Here is a 26,062-nt window from a genome sequence, read left to right as displayed (position 1 = left end):
CTTCATACTGTCTCGCTATATTAAATGAGTTTAACATAGCGAGACAGCATTAAAAACAGCAACAGAAATTCTCCGTTGCTTTTTTTAAAGCTGTTTCGCTATGTCAAACCCATTTAACATAGCAAAACAGTTTGTAAAAAGCAACTGAGAGCTTGCTTTCTCTGTTGCTTTTTTCAAAACTGTCTCGCTATGTTAAATGGGCTTAACATAGTGAGACAGCTTTAAAAAAGCTACAGAGATTCTCCGTTGCTTTTTTAAAGCTGTCTCTCTATGTTAAACCCATTTAACATAGCGAAAGAGTTTGTAAAAAGCAACGGAGATCCTGCTTTCTCCGTTGTTTTTGCCCACAGCTCTGATGTACTGTGTAGGCATACGCATGCGCAGTACATCAGAACTGCCGCAGAATACCAGACAGCTGCGGAAGGGCAGCAAGGAGGCATTACACAATGCCATTATTTAAGAAAAGTAATTATTTTTTTTCTTAAATAATGTCATTGTATAATAGCAATAACCCACTTCTGGGTGTGGGTAATGCTGGATTTACCCACGGTTGGCTTTGTTTGGCCACTCCGGCTTCGTCCTCGTGACCAAACCACACCAACCGTGGGTAAATCCAGCATTACCCACACCCGGGCGTGGGTTAATGCTATAATATACTATTTCTGGAAAGACTATGAATGCACCGACTACTGTTCACTGTGACGCATACTTCTTAATCGTTTTTATTGTTCACAGAATATTTACATTTGTTTATCTTATTCTTTCTAAGTTAATTTTTCAGAAAATATTCTGGAATCCAAGATATGTGTAGACTGCTAGAGTTGTGACATTCCACAACATATAGGTGTTAATGATTTAAGACCTTTGCTCTAAATCAACACAATATCAAGCAATACAGTAATGTGAAGTCACTGCAATGTTCACGTCACTCTGCAGTCAAAAGAGGCTGAAATGGCAAATAATTTGCGCTCGTCTTAGAAAACACTTTCTGCCAGTATTCAGTGCTTGACTTGCACATATCCAGACATAACAGTAGATTAGAAAGAGACAAAATAACTAGCAAGTAAGCTTGCCAAAGTATGTATGTATGCATGCATTGTGAAATTACAGTGCTGTGAATGTCAAGAAAATATCAATACAATTAAATACCAGTATCGAGTTTGATGCCTTCATCGAATCGAGAGAACAGGCTGTAGCGCTGTGCCCAATATTTTGCCAGCTCAGGGACAGCAGCAATATCAGGAGGCATTAAATAATTTCTTTTCTTCTTCTGTTGCTTTTTTCTTCCAGTTTTCTTCTTAGCTATATGAAAGAAAAACATAATGTCGCAAGTTAACAGACTTTGATAACTCAACAACCATACTCCAATCACCACAGTTTAGGAATTGTGAAAAGTTTAGGAATTGTCAGCTGGTATGTATTACATCCAAACACCTTAAATCTACCTTGACTGTTTTTACTTCTGCTCGGTACAATCATTCCATGAAATAAAGAAACACACTAAGGAATAGGCATACATGGAGAGACAAAGGTTTAAAATATGGCTTTTAGTACACAAATCAATTTCTGCAGAAGTCATGGTGACTGACCAGTAGTAAAAAGCTACTATATAGATTTGTGATGTAATTTGTTACATATCCAGCTCTTCCATTACAAATCTCTAAACATGAAAGGAAAGCACCGTTTTAAATTATTTGCTATAATAAATCACTGGGAAAGGATCTTCTAAGCAAGTGTTACACACAGGACTAGCATTTCACAATGGAAAATTTTACACATTCACAGGTTTGTGGGAACAACCTTCCATGATAAAGGCTTTAAACAGTAGCTTTCATATCCTCTCTTCCTTTATTTTTAACATTTTGCTGAGTTAGTTAATCCTATTGAGCTGATCATCTGTTTTTAGGAGACATTCAATACAGTGCTTGTGTTGATTTGAAGTAATCTTGACAGGATATAAATCCTTGGTTTAGTGTCTGATCTGACGGAACTCAAAAGTGCAGTAACTCTGATCTTTCAAGATGGCTGTGCATTGAGTATTCTAGCTTTCCCAGTGTGAAAACAGAAACTTAGAAAAAGACAGTGCACCTAGATTTCTGAGTAAATTTCAGTAAATGGCCAGTAAGTGTACTGTCTGGATGTCAAGAAAAAAGAAATACAGAACACCTGAAGGGCAACCAGCTACAGAAGGCTATGAAAAAACACTTACTGGGAAAAATATTGTAGCTGTTTGGCAAAAAGCAGTACAAGCTCCAGACGTGACTTCTAGTCCTTAAGGAAAGTATAAGACAACTGCACACACACCTACTAAAATAAATGAAACACTGATGGAATATATCAACTCAAACAATAAAAGGCTGGAAATAATGGAAGAAGCTTTAAACTGATATTCAGATAAGGTGACAAAATTGCAAAACTTAAGAGGTTGAAATGAAAAAAAAGCTGGCTGAATATGATACTGCACAAGAAGATATGTTTCAAAACATTAGAGTTAGTGGACAGAGCACGTAGAACAACCTGAGATTTTCTGCTGTACTAGAGAAGTTGAAAGGAACAGACTATTAATTTTAATAAAGCACAAATAAGCAACTGGACTCAAATTCCACAACAGGAATTATTAACTGAAAGGGCATATCATGTGTATGCTCCAAACCTGACTATGAGAAAACAACCTAAACCTTTAAAAGAAAAGATGCAATCTTACCAGCAGGAGGAGTTGATTCTGACAATGCTGTGGCAGAAGGACAGAGTACTAAAAGTGGGAGACAGCAGTGTGTTTGTAGAGAAGGACTACTAATTGTACATCATGCAGAAGAGGAGCAAATTTATTCCATTATGCAGGCATGAGATTCAAACTGCTGTACCCAGCTAACTTCAAAATATTTTTCCCTGGAGGAACAAAATCATTTTTATGAGGTACATGCTAAGAAAGAAATACAAAAGTTTGTCCAACAAAAAATGAGCTGGGAAACAGAAGGTGATGATTCTGCTTGTTCTGGTAATAAAGACCACAGAAATACTGTGACAGTGAAACCTTTTCCAGTGTTTCAATGGAAAATGTCTGAGAGAGGGAAAAAAGCACCAGAGTTGACTAGAATAATCAAGAGTATGTTGACAATGAAGCAGAAACAGGGTTTGGGAAAAGGAGATGCACAGGAATAGAACAAGAAAATCTGGAAATATTGGACTTTCTTGAAACCTTCTTAAACTTGTAGGGGACTCTAAAGTATTTGCCTTACTTCATGTCATTAACATTTGGAGAACAAAATCAATAATTTGGAAACTGACAAATGAAGGATTACAAAGCAATAATTATATTTGTGAAACATGACAACAAGAAAATCTGGAAATACTGGACTTTGCTAAACTTGTAGGGGACTCTAACTCATATGCCCTACTTTATGTCATAAATGTTTGGAAAAATACTAAGGAGAGGAGAAGAAAAGGGAGAAAGTTAACCAAGTAAAACAACTTGTTTCTTAATAGTACTATTTAAATAATGCATAACTTTCTTTGCATGTGATAAAGTAATCTTTCAGTTATTTTTAAGTAAAAGGGGAATACTAATGTAAATAGGTGTTCCTGCTTTTTTTTTCTTTGTTCCTTTCTCCCTTTCTCCTTGTTCAGTTTTAAGAAATGTTGGCACTGCAATGTGAAAAAAATCTGGTTAAAACTGCATGACGTGCTTTTTCTCATTATTTTCTCAAAGCATTCAAGTGTTTTCCCAGCTGGAAGAGCTACAAAGATAACACAGATAAAACCAGACAGCACTTCATAGAACCACAGGCTATACACCATGCATCTTAGTATGGCTAACCTTTCTTTTAGGTTACCTTGAGTGTGTGCGTGGCTGTCAATTTGGAAAGTACAGTTGTGTACACTTACTATAAAAGTAGATGTTCGAGTGTATTCCCTGTTGCAGTCATCACCTGTGGGTTTATTCCTGCTGTGGTAGCCCTCAGCCGGCCCGAATACCAGAGTAAATTTTTTTTGCATCAGCTGCCGTCACCTGTAATCTGACGTCAGGTCGTCAGTGCTATAAAGCAAGGCAGCCGACGTCATTACATCAGTTTTTCTTGTCCTAGCCCATCAGAAGCCCAAGGAAAAGTGGTCCTGGTGGCTAAGAGCCACCGTGTAAAGCTTATGTCCCCCTAGAGGAAGATGCTATATGGGGGATGGAGGGAGGGAAACCAGGACTGCAACAGTGAATGCACTCGAACATCTACATTTATGGTAAGTGTACACAACTGTACTATTTTCTTCGTGTTTCACTGTTGCAGTCATCACCTGTGGGAGGATTCCCAAAGCTGAGGAGAGGGGTGGAAGAATAGGTTTGAACCCCAGGCATGGGTCAGCAGGCCCTGCAGAACTGCAGAGGCAAACTCTGCCCTAGACTTAGAAAAAAGGGATAGGTGGTAGTGCTTTGTAAAGGTATGGACAGAGGTCCAGGTGGCAGTTTCAAAGATGTCCTGGTGGGGACTCCTCTGAGGAAGGCTGTGGAAGAGGAGGCTGCCCTAGTGGAATGGGTATGGACAGACTTGGGGAGGGGGGTTCCCATGTAGTCTGTAGCAGAAATGGATACAATGTGATATCCATTTAGAAATGGTTTGTTAGGAAATGGGCTTCCCCTCTGCCCGAGAGGCAAAGCTGACAAGTAGTTGGTCTGTTTTTCTGAATGGTTTAGTATGGTCCCGATAGTATCCAAGTTGTCTGTACACGTCTAGCGAGTGCAGAATTCTTTCTCCTTGTTTTGAGGGTTGGGAAAGAAGGTGGGTAGGTGAATGGCCAGGTTGAGGGTCACATCAGATACCACCTTGGGCATAAAGGTGTTAGTCCTCTGGGAGACCCTGTTTGCATGGAAAATGATGAAGGGCTCAACAGCCATGAGAGCGGGAAGTTCTGATACTTTTCTGGCTGAGGTGATAGCTAGTAGGAAGGCTGTCTTCCAGGAGAGGTATTTCATTCTGTAGAAGCAGCAGGGTCGAAAGTAGGTAAGGTTAGTTTTTCTAAAACATAATTCAGGTCCCAGACAGGCGTGGGAGGCCTTCTGGGAGGTCTGATATTAGAAGCCCTTCTGAGGAACTGCTTAATCAAAGGAAGAGAGAAGAGGGGTGGGTCTGAATCATAATGGGCCGAAATGGCTGAGGCATGGATTTAATAGAGGAGAAAGAGAGACCACTATTGAGCAACTTGGCTAGGTAATCCAAGATAAGAGGGATGGAAGGACAGGATATACTGGCCCCTTTGGACTGGTTCCAGGAGCAGAATCTTTTCCATTTCTCTGCATATGATTTTCTTGTGATTGGCCTTCTGGCATCTGTGATGTCTAGCACCTGTTTGCTTAACAGGGAATCCTTGTTAGCTTTTAAGGTATAAGCCATGTTGAAAGATTGAGAGTCTAAGTCTGGGTGCAGTATCCTCCCCCCTCACCTGGGTCAAGAGGTCTGAGATCAGCGGAAGCTGCTTGGGGGGATGCAAGGTCAGGCTACACAGTAAGGGGTATCAATGCTGTCTGGGACAATCTGGAGCAATGAGGATGGCCTTTGGTCTCTCCTCCCTTATTTTGATCAGTACCTTGGGAATAAGGGCAGAGAAGGGAATGCATACACAAAGAGGGAGTTCCAGGGGAAGGTCAAGGCAACCATCTTCCACGCTAGGGGGGGGCGATACTCCCTGGTACAGAACATTTGCAGCTGTTGCTTGAGGTGCAAGGCAAAGAGATCCACTTCTAAGTGATTTGCAGAAAGATTTCCCTGTGGAGCTGCCATTCGTGGGGGTCCAGTAAGTTTCTGCTTAGGTGGTCTGCCAGGGTGTTGTTGGCCCCTGGTAGGTATTGGGCAACTAGGTGTAGACCCATGGAAGTGGCTGTAAGCCAGAGGCTCATGGCTAACCTGCACAGGGGATAAGATTGGGTCCCCCCACTGTTTGTTGATATACCACATTACTGTGGTGCTGTCTGTTTTTATGAGGAGAACCCTAGGCCTGAGATGGGGTTTGAAAGATGTCAGAGCCTTTTGTACTGCCAGCATTTCTTTCCGATTAATGTGCAAGTAAAGTTGCTGGGCATCCCAAAGACCTTGGGTGCACCTGCCTGCTAGGTGAGCACCCCAAGCGATGTCTGAGGCATCGGTGGTGATGGTCTGGTTGGAAGGGCAGAGGATGAAGGGAAGACCCTTGTTCCTGGCACAGGCCCCTGCCCACCAGAGAAACTCGGCCCTTATACATGGGATCAGAGGGAGAGAGGTCTCTAGGGACTGAGTATGCTGGCATCAAAGGTTCTTTAAATACCACTGAAGTTTTCTCATGTGAAGCCTGGCCAGAGAAATGAGAAGGATGCAAGATGCCATGTATCCCAGGGCTTGCAGGAACTTCCTCGCAGTGAAGTGACTTCTGGAAACCAGCTGGGTAAAGTAGAGAGGCAGGAAGCTCTGCTTTTCTGGGGATAGGAAGACCATTTGGGATGCTGTGTCTATCACAGCTTCCAAGAAAATGATGTTCCTGATGGGGTTTTGCTTTGATTTCTTCTCGTTAATGGTGAACCCTAGTGAAGTTGGGAGTGATTTGACAAAGAGAAGGTCCTGGAGCAGCTTTTCTTTGCACTCTGCCTGAATGAGGCAGTCGTCCAGGTAAGGGTAAATTTGTATACTTCTCTGTCTGCAGAATGCTATGGCTCGGGCCAAGCATCTGGTGAATACTCTGGGAGCAGTAGATAAGCCAAAGGGCAGCGCAGAGAACTGAAAGTGTTGTAAGCCTTCTGTGAAGTTCAGGAATTTCCTGCACGATTCCCTGATGGGGATGTGGACGTAAGCATCTTTTAGGTCTAGGGCAACTAGCCAGGCATTTTTTGTTAGCATAGGCAGCAGCTGCTGCAAAGTTAGCATTTTGAATCTGGGGACCACCAGGGAGGTGTTCAGAATGGATAGATCCAGGATGGGGCACCAAGTGCCCTCTTTTTTGGGAACAAGGAATAGTCTGGAATAAAAGCCTCTACCTGTTTGATCTGAGGGGACAGGTTTTACTGCCCCCTAGGATAAGAGAGTTTGGACCTGGTTCAATGGCTCTGTCCACTGATTTGGAGGTAAGTCTGGGTACACTCTTGGAATTGGGAGTTCGCTGAAAGAGAATCTGTATCCCTGAAAAATGATCGTTAAGACCCATTGGTCCTTTGTTACAGAAAGCCAATTGTCTTTGAAGAGGGAGAGCCTTCTTCCTAGTTTTTGATGAGTGAAAGGAGGGCAGAGGGGGGAGGGGGAGTCATTGTGAGTGTTTGCCACAGAAGGTTGGCTTAGAACTCCCTGCTTAGAGATGCAAGTGGTCCATTGTTTGCTTCTCTGCTGGCCCTGGGATACGGGCCTGGAGGGTCTCTCCCTGCGGGGCTTACCTTGGCCCTGTCTGCTAGGTGCAGGGAAGGTCCAGTGCTTAAAGGGAAAATTCCTCCTGAATCTGGGAGGTTGAACCTGAAAAAAATCTTTTACTGTTTGCATAGATTTTGCTTTGTCTTCCATCTTTTTAAGCACCTCTTCTGCTTTTTCCCAAACCAGCGCTCCATATCTAGGGGTGTATCAATAAGTTTAGACTTGACATGATCAGGGAGAGGTTGTTCCTTCAGCCATGCATGTCTCTTAATAACAGATCCTGTCACTGCTGCCCTGCTAGAGGCTTCTAGGGGGTCATATCCACACTGTAATGAGTGTTTGGCCACTTGACAAGCAGAGTGCAGTAAATCTGTTAACTGTTTAGAACTGACACGGTCAGGAAAGGTAGCAATCTTCTGTTTTAATAGTTCCAAAGTGTGCTGCTGATATTTTAACATACAGAAATGACAGTTGTGTGCTCTGATGGCCAAGGTTGCAGAGGTGTATACTTTTTTCACCCCATCTGTCCAGAGCTCTGGAGTCCTTGTCAGAAGGAAGAGGATACTTGGCAAAACTAGTCTTAGCTCCTTTAGGTCCCTGTGTAATGACGTCTAGGTCTGCAGCAGGATTTCTGTACAGGTATTTGTGAGAATCTGGTACTCTGTAGTACCTGTCAGGTTTACTGGGAGGAGGAGGGAGGGCATCAGGGCTAAGCTGGATTCATGGAAAACATCATCCACCACTTCTAAAATAGGGGAGATGGCCAGGGGTCTGTGCTGAGGCAGGTCCAGAAACTCTCTAAGTCTTTATTTAGACTGTGGGAAGTCCTGAGATTCCCAATGGAAATGTTCCCTGAGGGAATGAAGGGTTTCCCCAAAGGAAAGGTCCTCTGGAGGGGAGGCAGAAGGGATGGATTCATCTGCCTCTGAATCCTCCTAAGCAGTTAAGGGCTGCTGTTCCTCCACAAAAACTAAACAGTCAGATTCCTCAGAATCTTGTTTTGTCATAATTTCTGGAGAAGGGTGCCTTTTCCTTTTAGAAGATGTGGCCTGACTACCCCGGATAAGGGAGATGAGATCCTCCGCCATTTTAAGCATTTGTGCTTGGGGTGGTGGAGCAGTAGCAAGATGGTGGCTAGAACCAGATTTTCTAGGCGTGGCCTGGCTTCTAGGCCTGAGGGAAATGGTAGTCGGATGCGAAGACATCGTTTTTTGTCTAGATTTGGTAGTGCGAAAAGCCTTCTTGGAAGCCGGTGCCTGCGTCGCGGCACCAGACCCAACCAAGGCAGAGACAGCCAAAGGCTCGGAAGACTAAGAAGATTTCTGCGGCACATCGGACTCCGAAAGGGTCTCAGTAGAGACCTGCACAGATATTTAATCGAACATCAGGGGCTGCGAAAGCGCCTCACTGAATTCCGAAGAACCGACGACCTGCTTAGCAGTAGCATCGTCAGAAGGGTTAGCCTTGTGTGGTCTGTCTCTATCTTTATCTCTACGCTTTTTTCAGAATGTCCACAGACTGTTGGCTGAATGGAATGTGAAGACAGAACACGAAAATAACTGTCTACAAAAAGAGCTCTACGGTGAATGGTTCTCGTATTAAAGAGGGCACAGAATGGGCAACAGGAAACGTCGTGGTCTGGGCCTAAACAAGTGTCGCAGTAAGATTGGAAGTCTCTGTTTGGGATCTGCTTTCCATAGGTGAGACAATTGTTAACTTTTTCAGACATCGGTTAGTGCAAGAAAAAAGGATCCCCAACAGGGTACTTAGCTTCAGACATTTTCAGCTGAAATTCAACTGGTAGAGACCGACCGGCACTCATGCGAACTGCTTCAGCTACAGACTCCATGGCCAGAAAGACTGGTGTAATGACATTGGCTGCCTTGCTTTATAGCACGGACGACCTGACATCAGACTACAGGTGATGGCAGCCGACGCAAAAAAAATTTACTTTGGTATTCAGGGCAGCCAAGGGCTACCACAGCAAGATAACCCACAGGTAATAACTGCAACAGTGAAACACAAAGAACATCATTTGTTCCTATTAGGAGGAATAAACTTCAATATTTGAAGATGTACATAGTTTTGTGTGTTATTAAGTTAATAGGTTTTAGGGGGTTACTGGGTGTGTTTTTGTATTTTCGTTTGAAGGTTTTCAACAAAACACAAAGTTCTGGAAGATGTGACATAGGCTCAAATGTAGATGACAATCTGCCAAACAGTACTAGTATGTAACTCACAAGCTGAAACTAGACTTTTAACAAAAAAGCTTTTATACATAAAAGGTGGAATAATAATCTCTCAATAATATGATGCTTTCTATAATGTCATTAAACGTTAATGGTCTCACAGATGAATACAAAGGAGTAGTGAACTATATTAAAAATGTAGAATGCAAACAGTTAGCTACAGGAGACACACTTTGAAAGAACTGAACATGTTAATTTGATAAAGAAAATGTTCAGGATAGTTATTCAGTGGAATACCTGTGGCAAAGGAAGAAACGGGTACTTATATTAATTGCAAGAGGTGCTCCAATAGTAACAGAATAGGATAAAAAAGAAAATAATGGTAAATTTGTAGTATTAAGAAGCTACTAACAAGGGAGGATTACATTGGCATGTATTTATATTCCAACAAAAACGGCTATAATGGAGCTTAAGAAAATTCTGGGAGAAATAATCAGCATTCAGCAAGGAATATTACGTACAGGTGGGGACTGGAATTTGACATGCAAAAGTGAAGATGTGTCGGGGGGGGGGGCAAAATGGAAAATATACCAAAGGAGGGTAGATTTTTAAAAAAATTATGAAAATATTTGGCACGGAAAATGTGAATTCAGTACTAGGAGTTTGCAATGAATTTACATATTATTCCCAAAGATAAAAAACTGGGCTAGGCTAGACAGCATTTACATTTCACAGAACATGGGCATTTAATTGAAGGTCTTGCTACACACTCAATACCCATTTCAGATCATGCGCCAATAACTAAAAAATAAAAACAAGGGGTAATGAAATAAAAGTGAGACACTGATGCTTTCCCACCTGTTGAAAAAAACAGGAATTCAAGGAATGGGTAGTGGAAATTATTCAGGGGCTATTCGAGAAGAGAGAAAAAACTTCTGAAAATATGGCAAGGGAGTGAGATAAAATTAAAGTGGAGTTTAAAAATAGGGTGGAATGAAAAAAGAGAGAGAGATGGTTAAGAAGTAACAAGAATTATTTAGAGGGATTGCAAAATAGGGGGAATCTCACAGAACAAGAGGGGGAGCAACTGCAAAAGGCTAAATAGAAAATAAGTGATTGCCTCGATAATATGCATGAGTTTAGAAAGACTGTTGCTAATTAAATGTTTTTTGATAACAACTTTAGAGCACAAAAACTTTTAGCAAAATGACTCAAACAAAAAGTAGAAAGGGCTATCGCCAAGCTTAGGATGCCTATTACAAGGGATCCTGTAGAAGTATTAGAAATACTTCAGAAATTCTATGAAAGTCTGTATAAAGCTGAAAAATATGTATATCAAGAAAAGGTAGAAACAGAAATGTTTATGGAAGAATTAAATGCGCAAAGGTTAGAGGTAGAGGAGGCTCAATCACAAAGACTTAGGCTAGGAGGATATGACACAAAAATGGCAATGTATAATCAAACTACAGGAAAGTCCCCAGGAAGGGATGGTACCTCTGTGAAAATTTGGATGCTAGAAGGAAATCTAGAGGTGAAGAAACACTATCCTGGAAATAAGAGGTGGTAGCTGTAATACCTAAAGACGGTAACAGATCCATCAGATCTAGGTTCATACAGGCCCACTTCAATGCTAAACCATGATTATAAAGTGCTTATGTCTATAATGGCTAAAAGAATGGCAAAAGTGATGCCAAAATTGACAGATATGGATCAATGGGGTTTTGTGGAGTGGAGGCAATCATTTCACAACATTAATCAAACACTGATGATCCAGAGGGAAGCAAAATGTAAGAAAATACAACTGTTGATGGTGGATCTTGATGCACAGAAACCATTTGAAAGAGTAAGCTGGGACTTTATGAGTAAAGCAATGGAAGCATTTGCATTCCTGATAAAATTATAAGGTTGATTAGGATTATACATGAGGGAGAGGAGGTGAAAGTTAAAGTGGATGGGGTCCTCTCTGATAATCTATGCTTCAGCAGAGGAACCAGGCAGGTGTGTCCTCTCTCTCTCTCTCCCCTTTCTTATTTGCATTATATTTAGAACCGCTGGCAAAGAAAATATGGGACTCAGAAATTCAAGGATATAATTAGTATAGTAGTCAAGAAAAGCTGGCTCTATTTGCAGTAAACATTATTTTATACCTGACCAAACCATAAATGGACATTACAGTGCTGTGGAATATATTGAGACAATTTCAAATCTTTTCAGGATACAAAATTAAAGAAGGTAAAACAAAGGCAGTAGTGGTAAATTATGTACCCACATATAAATTGGTTCACCAATATCCATACTTATAGAGACATGATAAAATGAAGTATTTAAGAGTATGGATTAAAAATTATTCCGGTTTGACAGCCAAGGATATGTGGGAAGACACTAAACAAAATATAATACAAAAACTGAGAAAATGGAAGCTCTGTTATATGGATATCGATAGTAAGATACAAGCATTTAAAAATGTTTTTAGTCCCTTGAATCTTATACATAGGTCAGGCATATTTTTATCAACCAAAGGAGAAGTTGTGAATAGCAACTAATAAAGAGCTGAAGGATTTTATCTTGGTGGATGAGACGGCAAGAGTCACGTGGAATAAGCTTATTCTTCCAATAGAAAAGGGTGGATTGTGATTACCCAATTTGAAGGTGTATTTCACAGCAACACAGTTAAGGCTCCTACACATAGCACAAGCAGAACATAATAAATCAAAGTGGAAGGAGATGAAGAAACAAGGGGCAGCTCAAAAAACAAGGAGAGAATGGGATTTTGGATGCAGACCTTGAAGGAAAATAATAATCACATAGAATACTATATTCATAAAGTAGCAGAAAGTATTCCAAAAACTAAGCCAACACGTGAATGGAGAAAGGAGATTCTGCAAACAGGGATGACTGCAATTAGAGACACAGACAATAGGCTAGAGGGGGCTGGAATTTATTGGAGAAAACTGGCAAAGGAACCAAGGTATTGGGAGCAAATAACTAGACAGGAAAAGGTAACAGAATGGGAAGACACCAAGAACTTATATGGACTGCAGGTTAGAGACTGCCTTCCCTATCAAGAATTGGATATCAGGGGGCGTGGCTAGCATGAGCTCTGAGTGGCAGCCTTTTACTTCAGCTCTGTCTATTCAAATTACTTTTGACAGGAATTTTTAAAAAATACTATTGTAACAGTGGAAATTTTTATATCATTGGATTCTTTACATGGTATACTAGGATATTATTAAAACGTTTCTTTTGATACCATTAATTTTCCTGTCAAATCAGTGGTAAGAAGTTCTTTCTCATCAGTCAACATGAGCTTCACAAAAACTTCACATACTGACATAACTTTTAAAAAGGATCTGCAATCTTTGTTAACTAATATCCAAGAGTTAACTTCCAAAATAGACAGATTGGATATGAAACTGGATATTTTTAAAGAAAAATCTTCAAAGCAGATGGACATTCTTCATGAGGATATGCAGCAACAAAAATAACTAATTTCAGGGATAGAAACAGCATTAAATGACATGGAAACTCGGATACAGGACGGTGAGCACAACATAGGATTTCTTTTAAAGCAAAATACATTACTTCAAACAAAAAAAAAAAAAAGACCTTGAAAACAGGTCCCGTCGTAATAATGTAAAAATATTTGGCTTACCTGAGAATATAGAAAATAATAACATGGAGACATTTCTGACGTCTTGGATACCTGAAGTTTTAGATCTTCCTGAAGCTCTATCATATGGAATTGAGAGCGCGCACAGGTCATTGGTTTAATCAAAAAGTAGTAAAACTAACTCAACAAGATCTGTAATTGTCAAATATTTATCTTCACATGACAAAGAAGTTGTCCTTAAAACTGCTTGGTCTAAAGCTCCAATCAAAATAAGACAGACTGATACGCTTTGACAATGACTATTCTCCTTTGGTATTATCTAAAACAAAAGTTTTTTTACCACTGATAAGAGAACTAAAGAAAAATCAAATAAAAACACAACTATTACTACCTGCTAGACTAAAAATCTTTCATCAAAATACTACAAATATATTTGAAGACGTAGATTCTGCCTTCTCTTACATTAAAATAAACAAAATACTAGCAAAAGTTGAAGATATGGAATGGATAAATACTAGAACAAAAAGACTTGCTGAAAATGGAACATGGATTAGTACAGAATAAAAGAAAAAACATAAGAAATTATTTTATCTTCACAACATACAAAACTAATAATATCTGAACTAGATACAAAATAAACCCATAAGTTGGGGAGAAAGAAATTGAGACAACTGGTAAGTTATTATTTAAACAATTTCCTTTTCTTGCTACATTGTACATGTTACAATATATTCTTTAATTTCCTTGTTTAAATTGAACATCAAGTAGTACTATTGCATTATTTATTTAATTGAAAGGATGTTTATTTCATAAAGTCACTAAAGTAGTTTGTTGATTTCATCTTTTGGTTATTGTGGAACGTTATGGTGTTGTGAAGCTTGTTCTTGTAGCAAGACAAAGGCAAATGCTAAATGATGTTGTTCAGCAGTGATATAAGCATGCCGTTTGAATGTATGGATGTTTCCTTGATGTCTTTTATTTGTGGGATATGCTGCTGCGTGTGGTGACTATGGATGGTGGAGGCATTGTTTACTATATGTTTTGTGGAATATGTAGGGCAGAGATGGTTGCCGTTAGCGACACTGTAGTTTATAGGCTTCTGGTCTTGTTTCATTAAACGCTTATTGTGTTCAGGGATCGTTGAGATAGTAGTTGTTTATGGCTTTTAAATAAAATGCCTTGTATAATTAGAAGTGCTAGTGAGGGATGTTTTGAACGTAAAGTACTGTGGTGGCTTGGTTCCGTTTTTTTTTTCTTTCTGCCTTTCTTTTCAGGATACCAGGTCTGTATGCGATGGGTAAGGCTCGAGCTGCTCAAAAGCTTCAATTTAAAATGTATACTTACATTTCCCGCTGAGATAATCTCGTGTGTTAATCTGACCTAATGAGACTCGCGATCAGACAAGAGAAGCCTCTTTAAATATAACTGTTTCCTCCTGCTCTTGACGCTTGAATCCTGACGTAACAGATTGAACCTTGAACTGATTTGATTACAACAGTCGCATAGAACTTTCAAACGCATATAATAAAATGGGATCACCTTCACTACTTTTATTATAGATCTGAGAAGAGAAGTTTAAAGCCATTAAATTACTTTTTCTCATACCCTTGAAAATGAAACGTTTTAAGAAAAGAGGCTGAGGGAAATTAACAGAAAAGTGTGAGTAGTGAACATTAACTTACACCAGAATATGAAAGGCTGATTACCACTATCGTTATTATCTTTATTAATTTTACTAATATTCATATAGTAAGTTTCCAAAAGTGTCCTTAAAGGTTTATGCAACCATTTTGATTCTGTTGAGAAGCAGGTTTATATTATCTCATTCCTTACTCTCACACACATACACATGCAGACACACATACACACGTCTACACACACATATATAACACACACACACACACACACACACATATATATATATATATATATATATATATATATATATATATATATATATATATATATATATATATGAAGCATAAACCTGCTTCAGTTATGTAGGTGTATCCTACTACTATAATTGGTTCAGTATTAATATGTCTGTCTGAAATCATCATTCCAATACTGCAGTCAAGAAAAGCTTGAACTTTAAAGTTACTTACTTATGTTTAAGAATAATTCAGCAAGATGTGCTTTTGATATTCAAATCTTTTTACTTGACTGCACTTTACTGGTACCCTTTGCAACACAAAAGTTTCCTCATTAATTGTAATTTTGCAAAGATTGATTCTTGCTTACACATTTGTACATTTTTAATACTATACAAATATAAATATAAATATAACATTTTAGTTTTATTGCAATAAATACTTGTAAAGAGTTTTCATGTTATGAAGTACGTTGGAACTGTTACATTTGATGAATAGTTATAAGAAACATGATAAGTTAAACAGTTATGACGTAAGGCAAGTAATATTATAATAGAATATATAAATATTATATATTCATACACTGATTACTGTTTTATGGATTGAAGTTTATTATTATACTAGAACAAATTGAAACTGTCGTTTGACATATATCATTTAGTAATATTCCAAATGAATGATTATGGTTATATTTTACTTGTTCTTATACAGTTCAGATGAAATATATTTAATGTATAGATATTCTATTAATGTTTTATCTTATGTAATTCTTGTGTACTAACAGTATACTAATATGGTGATTTCATATGTTGTGTTGTGTCTTTTGGCTTTTCCCGGTTAGGGGTCACCACAGCGGAACTTTAGTCCGCTAATGATTGGCAGTAGATTTTTACGTGCCGAGTTGCCAGCTCTAACGCACAACCTTCAACGAAGGTACGCCCATTCACGCATGTCTCCACACAGAAGACGCTCTAGCTGAGAATCAAACAGGACATCTTACTGTGAGGCGACAATGCTACCGCAGCACCACCAGCGCAGTACATGGTGATTTCATATGAAGCCACATTAATTCTACCTCTCTTATTACACAGTTGCTGAATAGAGGTGGTTATTGGTTAGAAGGTTAATTTGAGTGATAGTATGTTACTCAAATTGGGAGTTTTATACTCCAGGTGGGTTCTAAGGGGTTATAATGTTTGTGATTGTTATTATCAGAGTTTTAGAACATTTTTTTTTGACATTCTCAAACACTGATAAATAATATTTCGTTTTCATCTCTATTAGACGTTAAGCATAATCAATTATACAGTATTTCTACTTTTAGTAATAATAAATTAATTTGGTTAATAACTTTCTTATATTCTCTATATTCCTTTAAATGAACACATTAAGAGGTATTTCTCTAAACATAAATGGACTAAATCCTAGAAAGAGGGGTAATTTATTTAAATTCATCAAACTACATAAATCTAAATTAATATTTCTACAAGAAACACATTTAATAAATGAAGATATAGTCAGATTAAATAATAAATCATATAAAGTACTAGTAAGTTCAGAACACACACAAAAAAAGAGGAGTTGCAATACTATGGGACAATTCTTTGCGAAGTCCAAAAATAATTGACACATTTAGAGATGATAAAGGAATGTTTTGTCTTGTTTCAACTGAATTAAATAAGATTTATACATTAGTAAATATATATTGGATCCCAGGAATAGGAACTAACACTGTGAAACAGCATTTAGACTTTATTATACAATTATCTAAAGGGAACATAATACTGGCCGGAGATTTCAACTGTATTCTGGACATCAAAGATTCAACTTCAAGTAATAAGAGAAAAATCACACCATCAGCTAAAAAATTAAAGGAATTCTCAGACATATATCTATTAGAAGATATAACTAATTTTGCAAACCCCAGTTCTTTATTATATACTTTTTTCCCACAGACATAATACATTTTCTAAGATAGAGTTTTTTTTTCTCTAATAACTTAACAGATTCCTTAATATATACCAAATTAATCACATGTCCAATTTCAGATCATAATCCCATCCTACTTGAAATTACAATTAATAGTAATTATGGTACCCAAATAAGAATACCGGCTTATATAACAAAATTAAAGGAATTTAAAGAATTTATAGATTTAGAAACTCGGATCTTTATGGACACTAATAACACTAATGAAACCAGTGAAATCTATATATGGGATGCTCTTAAGGCTTATCTTTATGGAAGAACTCTTAATTGGTTGTATAAAAAAAGAAAGGTTGGGATGAACAACTACTTAACATACAAAATAAACTAGATATTAAAACAGAATCAAGAGAGAGAGATTTAGATAAAAATGAAAAAAGAAGGAAATAAATGCACTAAACAACAAGTATCTAGAGATATTAAATCATAAAACTATGATCACTTTGGAAAAATTTAAATGTATACAATTTTTCACTAATCCACGGTCACTCAACATGTTGGCTAATAAAAATAAAAGACCATCCAAATTTAATCATATAAAAGAAATATATTCACCTAAGGAAAATAGGACAGTCTCAGACATACAAAATATATTGACGGAATTTAGACAATTTTTCATTAATATAAATCAGCATACTGAGACAATTGATTCTAATTAAGAAATCTGAACCTTTATTAATAAATATACCCAAAATAAACTATCAAATGAACAAACTAATATTACATACAAACCCATTGTTTTAAAAGATATTGAAATACAAATTACCATATTAAAATTAAATAAAGCTCTAGGAAACAACAGCATTATTCCTGAAATTTATAAGATCTTGCCTTTGAATACATTAGAATTACTACATAAGGTTTACAATAGTGCTCAAAATAGAAATATAACACCACCCTCATGCAAATACACATTTATCTCCCCCATCCTGAAATCCAATAAAGATACCATTCATTGCTCATCATATAGGTCAATTTCTTTGTTAAATGTTGACTATAAAATGTTTATGTCAATATATGCTGATAAGCTTAAAATCATTTTACCATCACTAGTAGAAGATGATCAAAGTGATTTCATTATAAATAGAAGTTCTTATGATAACAGCAAAAGAACCTTATCTTTAACAGAATCAGTCAAACATTTAAATAAAAACCTAACATTAATTAGTCTAGATATAAACTGTGCATTCAATTTGGTTAGTTGGGATTACTTATTTATTTTATTACAAAGTTTAAAATTTTCCAATAATTTTATTAATTTAATAACCCAATTATATAAAGATTGCCAAGCATATATTAAAATCGGAACAAATATTTATCAAAATATTCCCACCATTAAGGGTACCAAACAAGGTTGTCCTTTAGCTCCCTTATTATTTACATTAATTATGGAGCCTTGGGCCAACTTGATAAGAAATAATGTGGCGATTGAAGGATACAAGATAACCTCAAATGAATCCTCCAAAATACAAATGTTTGCTGATGATATTCTAATTACATTAAAAGGAAATAAATCCATCAGAGCATTATTCTCAAATATGGAGTATTTTCAAAAAAAATCAGGGTTACTCTTTAATAATAACAAAACTCAAATATTAATAATTGGCCCTAAGAGACTTGCAGGATGATTATAAAAAAAAAAAAACATAACACAATCGGAAGAAATATGTTATTTCGGAATTATGATTACTAAAAGTATTAAAGATATTGTTCGAGTAAACTATAATAAAAGTCTAAAGATAATAGAATACCTTACTCAGAAATGGAATAAGATTCCATTCTCAATGGATGAGAAACTTTTAATAATTAAAATGATCTTTCTAGTCAAAATTTTGTATATTATTCAATCAATCTCCTTACCCCCTCCTACTTATATTATTAAAAAATTCAATTCTGTGATGCATAAATTTTTATGGTATCCGACCAAATCCAGCTTGGTCCAACCATATGAAAAATTGGAATAATGGAGGTATAGCCATCCTGAATTTAGAAATTTATGCAATCTCATCAATGGTTAAAACTATTTCTCTTCTTATAGATCCACAAAATTCAGCCAAATGGAAAAAAATTCTAGACATTTTAGCTTGTAAAGCAATAAATAACAGATCCCAGAAAGTAGACCTGTTAACACTTCTATATGGGTTTTAAAAGAATACATTACTTTTAATAATACTCAGAATTTTAAATCAAATTATATACCTCTTTTGTTGAGATCTTTCAGAAATTTAATGTTTAAATTTAATAATTTTAAAGATTGGTTATTTCTGTTATTTCCAATAGCCTACACACAGTGTTATATTTTCCTCTGATTACTCAAAAATGTGTTCATTTAAAGATAAAAAAAATAATATTTTGGTTTCACATGATGTCAGATAATGACTTAAAATCTATTAACATACTTAAACATGAGTATGAAGATGTCTTTCTTTCTTGGTTGGACTTGCATGAAACAAGGAGATATAGTTTAAATAAGTTTGATACTATGTCTTTTACAATCAATAATTCAATACCTAAGATTATTCAATATATGGTTTTATCTATACAACATAAATCTCCTACCAAAAACAAATTATCTCACATATATAAACTAATTAAACTTGACATAGAAGCTGTTTCACATACCAATTGGAATTACTTTAATTAATAATCATCCTCCTACAGAAGATGATAAAATAAACATATTACAATCAGCTAGTTTTACCACCTCATCATTGAAATGGAAAATTTTTACCTGGAGACATTTACACAGATCTTTTATTACTCTGTTCTCTCTTAGTAAATTTAACAAAAGTAATGTCAATTGTTGGAGATGTAATATAAAAGTAAATGCAGAATGGGCTCACATGGTATATGATTGTGCAAATTTAAATTAATTTTGGGAAAATGTTAATTCCTTTTTACAAGCTATCTTCACAGATAATTTTACTCTCACTAAGTCACTTGTTATTTTCAAAACTCCTGTACCTAATTGTGTACCTAATTGTATAAGCAAAGTTAATCAATCTTTAGTCTGGACCATATTATCAGTTGCCAGAAAAATAATTACAAGAAACTGGAAATCCAATACTACCCCCTCGATTCAAGAATTCAAATAATTACTTCTGGAAGTCTGTAATATGGAATATTTAACTATCAAATGAAGATCTCCTTGGAATACTGTTAAATGCAATATATGGAAAAAAGTCTACAATTTATTACAAATGTAATTATTTAATCAATTTATAATTGTTGAGAATGTCTTTGTATATAGTTTTTTTGTTTGTTGTATTACTATTTGATTATCTATTTGAAAATTGTTCATTTCTAATGTACATATTTATTTTTTAATTTTAATTGTAATAAAACTGTTTTGAAAAAAAAACTGGATATCAGAGTATAGGCAAAGAGAGAGAAATAGGGTGGACCCAAATGACAGATCAGTACTGATATTTTTCACTAGAATCTAGAACAAAAGTTGCAGTTAAGAAAGAAATTAGTAGAGCACATAAAATATTGCATGATAACTCTCTGCATCCAAAATCTCTCTGTCTCTGCAGTTACTGGGGGCTACTGTGTTTCACTTCACTGATATTCAGTGTTAAACTCTTACCCTAGAGGGTTTCTCTGTATTTATAAGCGAGTCACATATCTTTAAATTTATTACTGCTCAATACCCGAGATGTTTGGCTTCTGCTATATACCTACAATCAGCTGCATTACTAGCCGAGTTAAGTACAAAATTTCAGTGTTAAAGATTGAACTGCATTTCATTTTTCTATTTGTTTCATTGAATATTCTGTCTCTCTGTAGTTATTTTTCTATTTAATTGTTTCATAGAATACTGTGGTCTCTCTCTGTCTCTGCAGTAAGTTTCCTGCCCGCCCTCCCTGTTCTTGTTTTGGTATTCATCTTGGTGGAATTGCCCCCCCCCCCTGTAAATTTGTGTTTGAACACTCCTCCTGGGTCTATCTCATTTCTTCACTCAACCGAGTACAGTCAGATCATATTTTGACTTCAGACACTCCTATCAGTTCCATCTGTTCAGCTCAATCCCAGTTCTATTCCAGTCTAGTGTCACTAGCTCACTCTACCCAATACAGAGAGAACATTTGTAAAGGGCAACCCACTTAGATCCTTAATTATGAATTATCCTTCTGTTTCTCCTTTCTCCCTTTCCACTTTCCAAAAAAAATTTTCTAAGCTTGTTTCCTGCCTTTCCTGTAGCAAGTCTAGTCCCGATACAAATTTGCTGTAACCAGAACTGTTTGCAAGCTTCTGAGCCCCTAAAGCCTTTCTGTGTTGGAGGGAAGCATTCTAGCTCATCAGTGGGAGTGGTAAGCACTAGGTAGCCTATCTACCACAAGAGTGGTTTCTGGCCCAGAAATTCTAGTTTATTGGCCGTTTGGGTAGTTTTTCCATCTCTTTCAACTTTCTGGTGTAAAAGCCTGCATTTGCGCTCGTTTCCCACCTATTGTGTAACTAGTCTAGTCCAGATACAGATTTGCTCTATCCAGGACTCTCTGTAAGCTTCTGAGTCCCCCAAACCTTTCTGTGCTGGAGGGAAACCTGCTAGCTTATCAGTGGGGGTGGTAAGCACTAGGTAGCCTATCTACCACAAGAGTGGTTTCTAGCCCAGAAATTGTAGTTTATTGGACGTTTGGGCAGTTTTTCCATCTCTTTCAGCTTTCTGGTTTAAAAGCCCGCGTTTGCGCTTTTTCCCACTTTTCCTGTAACTAGTCTAGTCTAGATACAGATTTGTTGTATCCAGGACTGTTTATAAGCTTCTGAGCCCCACAAGCCATTCTGTGTTGGAAGGAAGCATTCTAGTTTATCAGTGGGAGTGGTAAGTACTAGGTAGCCTATCTACCACAAGATCCAGGTACAGATTCTTAGTTTTAGCACTTGGATTTGCTTATTCGTGCTCAGCACTTGTTCAGAATATGTTTTTAGCACTAAATAAGCTACAAATTACTAGAGCACTCAACCTTCCTCTTTACCTAGAGAAAACACTTTTTGTACTTACTTTCCTCACTTGCTTAGAGAAAAACAGCTCTTATACTCACTTTCCTCACTTGTCTTGAGGAAAGTAGTTTTTTATTCAGGCATGTCCAAGGGTCAGCTCCCAGGGTTCTCACCTATCTGATGAATCTGGGCATCTTGAGGTAATGTAGCAATTGCCTCATGTACACAGACAACCCTCTCCTCCTACCACCCAACACCACAACCTGTGAGAGATGAACTTATCTAGCCAAAGTGGAGGTAAAGCTCTCTCCAACCAAGACTGAATTTGACAGTCAAAAGGAAAAGGTAAACACTTGCACCACACCACACTCATCACATAGTCCCACTAAACCTACACCACCAAAATCCACACATAGAAAAGTACAGTTTTGTACCTACCATAAATGTAGATGTTCGAGGATCCACATTGCTGCAGTCCTAACCATTGGGTAGTCCGCTGTCCAGTCGGCCCGAATACCAAAGTATGGCTGACGTCGGTCAAGGCGCATTAGACTGATGCCAGGACGTCAGGGTACTAATGCGCATGACCGACGTCATATCCTCAGTCTTTTCTTGCCCCAGATGTCAGAAGACCCTAAAAAGACAAGGCCCAAACCAAAAAACCAAAAAAAAACCCTGCACCAAACATATAAACAATATATACAAATGTACAAGAGTATATCCTAACCCACACCACCACCCCTAAACACAGAGGGGAAGGAGGGAGGGTAAATTGGACTGCAGCAATGTGGATCCTCGAACATCTACATTTATGGTAGGTACAAAACTGTACTATGTTCTTCATTCCACATTGCTGCAGTCCTAACCATTGGGTAGAATCCCAAAGCAGAGTTAAGGGAGGCTGGCAAATCATAAGGAAGCAGGAGCTGTCAACATGCCTTGCAAAATAGCTGTGGCAAAACCAGCCCTAGATTTAGAGTAGAGAGGAAGATGGTAATGCTTAGAGAAAGTATGCACTGAACTCCAAGTAGCTGCCTCCAAAATATCCTTAGTTGCCACCCCCCTTAGAAATGCTGTTGAAGTGGCAGTAGCCCTAGTGGAATGAGGTCTAATCCCAGCTGGAAGTTCCTTGCCATGATGGGAATAACAAAATGAAATGCAAAACCCAATCCACTTAGAAATAGTTTGTAGACACAGGCTTGCCCTGAGAACTCAAAGCAAAAGAAACAAACAACTGCTGAGACTGCCTGAAATCCTTAGTCCTGCTTAAATAATAACGCAACTGCCTATGTACATCTAAAGTGTGCAAAATCTTTTCCCCGTTATTTAGGGGATCTGCATAGAAAGTAGGCAAATGAATAGTTTGGTTTAAAGCCACACTAGAAACCACCTTAGGCATAAAGGAAGGATTAGATGATACCCTATCCTTATGGAAAATCAAAAGGGCTCTACTGCCATAAGAGCCTGCAACTCAGAAACCCTTCTTGCAGAAGTAATAGCCAACAAAAAAGCAGTCTTCCATGACAAGTATTTCAATTCAGCAGTAGCCGCAGGCTCAAAAGGTTGTAGAGTAAGTTTTTCCAACACAAAATTGAGATCCCAAGCAGGAGTAGGAGCTCTACGTGGGGGTCTTATATTCTTTGCCCTCTAAGAAACTGCTTGAACAAAGGATGAAACAATGGTGGGTCACAATCATAGTGAGCTGAAATTGCTGCAGCATGAATCTTAATGGAAGAGAAGGACAAACCTTTGTCCAATAACTCAGTAAGATATTGAAGAGCCACACTCAAATTAGGCTCAGAAATCTCCAAATTCTTTGCTGCACTCCAAAATAAAAATCTCTTCCATTTTTCTGCACACTTTCCTTGTACTAGGTCTTCTGGCTTCCATAATCACATTTAAAACTTGTTGAGGAAGTTGAGACCTGCTGTGTTTCAGAACAGAATATGCCAGGCTGTTAGATGAAGAGAGTGAAGCTTGACATTGAGCAGGTGACCGTCCTTCTGAGATAACAGATGTGGAATCAAAGGCAAAGGCCATGGAGGCTTCCTTACCAGACTCCTTAGTAGTGGGTACCAGTGTTGCGAGGCCAATCTGGAGCTATTAAAATCATCCTTGGCTTGTCTTGTCTGACCTTTAGGAGCACCTTTGGAAGAAGAGGCAGAGGTGGAAAGGCATACACATGAAGATTTTTCCAACTGAAAGAAAGAGCATCCACTTTCCAAGCTGTGTGATGAAACCCCTTTGTGCAAAACTTTGGCAGCTGGTGGTTTAGTGGAGAAGCGAACAGATCTATGTCTGGAGTTCCCCATGACACTGTCAATTTCTGAAATACATGAAGATCCAGTTTCCACTCGTGGGGATCCATGATTTGTCTGCTTAACACATCTGCTAAGGAGTTCTGTGCTCCGGCAGAAACCTTGCCTGTAGAGTTAGTTGCAAGCTGAGCGCAGTTTCCCATAAAATCATTGCTTGCCTGCATAGAGGATAAGAATGTGTTCCCCTTGTTTGTTGATGTACCACATGACAGTTGTGTTGTCTGTTAGAATCAACACCTGCCCTGGAAGAAGTAACTCCTTGAAAGCCATTAATGCAAACTGGACTGCTAACATCTCCTTCATGTTGATATGTAGATGCTGAAGTCTGGCAGGCCACTTGTCTTGTATCCACTTTCCATTTAGATGAGCCCCCCAAGCAATGTCCGAGGCATCTGTCGTTAAAATCTGACTCGCCTCTGGCCGGGTCACAGAGAGTCCCTTGTTTAGGTGACATTCCTGAGCCCACCACAAAAATTCTTTTTGAATGCAAGGTATTATTTGAATGACAGTGTCCAAATCCTGGCAGTGCTGTGTCCATACATTTTTGAGATACCATTGCAGCTTCCTCATATGCAGTTTGGCATTGGGAAGCACCAGAATACAAGATGCCATGAACCCTAAGGCTTGAAGGACTGTCCTTGCAGTCAGCCCGGACTGAAGAGATAATTGAAGGAAGTAACTGGAAAGATTCTTTTGTTTGTCCGGGGTTAAAAAGGCCATCTGGGCTGCTGTATTCAGTCTCACACCCAGAAAGCACATGTCTTGAGAGGGTACTAGACTGGACTTTATTTCGTTCACAGAATACCCTAGGCATCTTAGCACTGCTATGACATATTCCAAATGCTGTAGAAGGTCTTCCTTTTCTTGAGCCAGAATCAGGCAGTCGTCCAAATAAGGATAGATTTGAATTCCTTTTAGCCTGAAGTAAGCTATCACTGGAGCCAGAACCTTTGTGAATACTGTGGCCTCAGTCGATAAGCGAAAGCTGAATGCAGAGATCTGATAATGAGAATTTCCAGCTCGAATGCAGATACTTTCTGCAACTTAGTCTTATAGGCACATGAAGGTAAGCTTCCTTGAGATCTAAAGTTACCATCCAGTGATCTTTGCCCAGCAGAGGTAAAAGCTGTTGTAACGTCAACATTTTGAACTTGGGAATGTCCAGATAAGTGTTGAGGATAGATAAATCCAAAATTGGTCTCCACGTGTTCCCCTTCTTTGGTACTAGGAACAGGCGAGAATAAAATCCTAGGCCCCTTTCTGGTACAGGGACTGGCTGAATGGCCCCTATTTGGAGTAACAGAGAAATTTGCTTGTGAGCCTCTTTCCTTTGTGGAGGAGGAACGTCTGGCATGCCTTTGAAAGGGGCAAGGTATGGAAATAAAACCTGTAACCGTGGTGAATGATATCCAAAACCCATCTGTCTTGAGTAATTAAATCCCAATTTTCTTTGAAAAGAGACAGTCTTCCTCCCAAAGGAGCTGCCAGGCGAGAATGTACTGGCAGCTGGAAAGGCAGGTCCTTGGGTCTGTTTACGAATGGACTGACCCTGCCCTCACCAGAAGTCTGAGCAGGAGAACTCCCTGTTCTAGGCCTAAAAGAACCTTGAGCTCTGCCCTACCACGTCTAGACCTACCCCTAGACTGGGAATCATAAGCAGGATATGTCCATCCCTTAGTAGGCCAATTTCTGCTAAACTTTGGAGGCTGCACCTGCAAAAAATCTTTAACAGTCTGCATAGATTTAGCCTTGTCCTCCATTTTCTTTAAAACTGCTTCCACAGGCGAACCAA

General features: G+C 38.1%; 1 protein-coding gene across 1 annotated transcript in view; it reads right to left on the bottom strand.

Moving 5' to 3' along the window:
* The window catches only part of TGS1 (trimethylguanosine synthase 1), a 1,147,018-nt gene that overhangs the window by 520,900 nt on the left and 600,056 nt on the right, over positions 1-26,062 (bottom strand). The window contains exon 9 of the mRNA XM_044065538.1: positions 1,150-1,302. Coding sequence (XP_043921473.1) covers positions 1,150-1,302 — 153 coding nt within the window. The remainder of the gene's footprint in view (positions 1-1,149; positions 1,303-26,062) is intronic.

The sequence above is a fragment of the Protopterus annectens genome, chromosome 3.part0 (assembly GCF_019279795.1).
Source record: "Protopterus annectens isolate FY-2018-M chromosome 3.part0, PAN1.0, whole genome shotgun sequence".
Lineage (NCBI taxonomy): Eukaryota > Metazoa > Chordata > Ceratodontiformes > Protopteridae > Protopterus > Protopterus annectens.
Note: the sequence above shows the minus strand (reverse complement) of the source record. Positions and strands in the feature narration are given on the sequence as shown.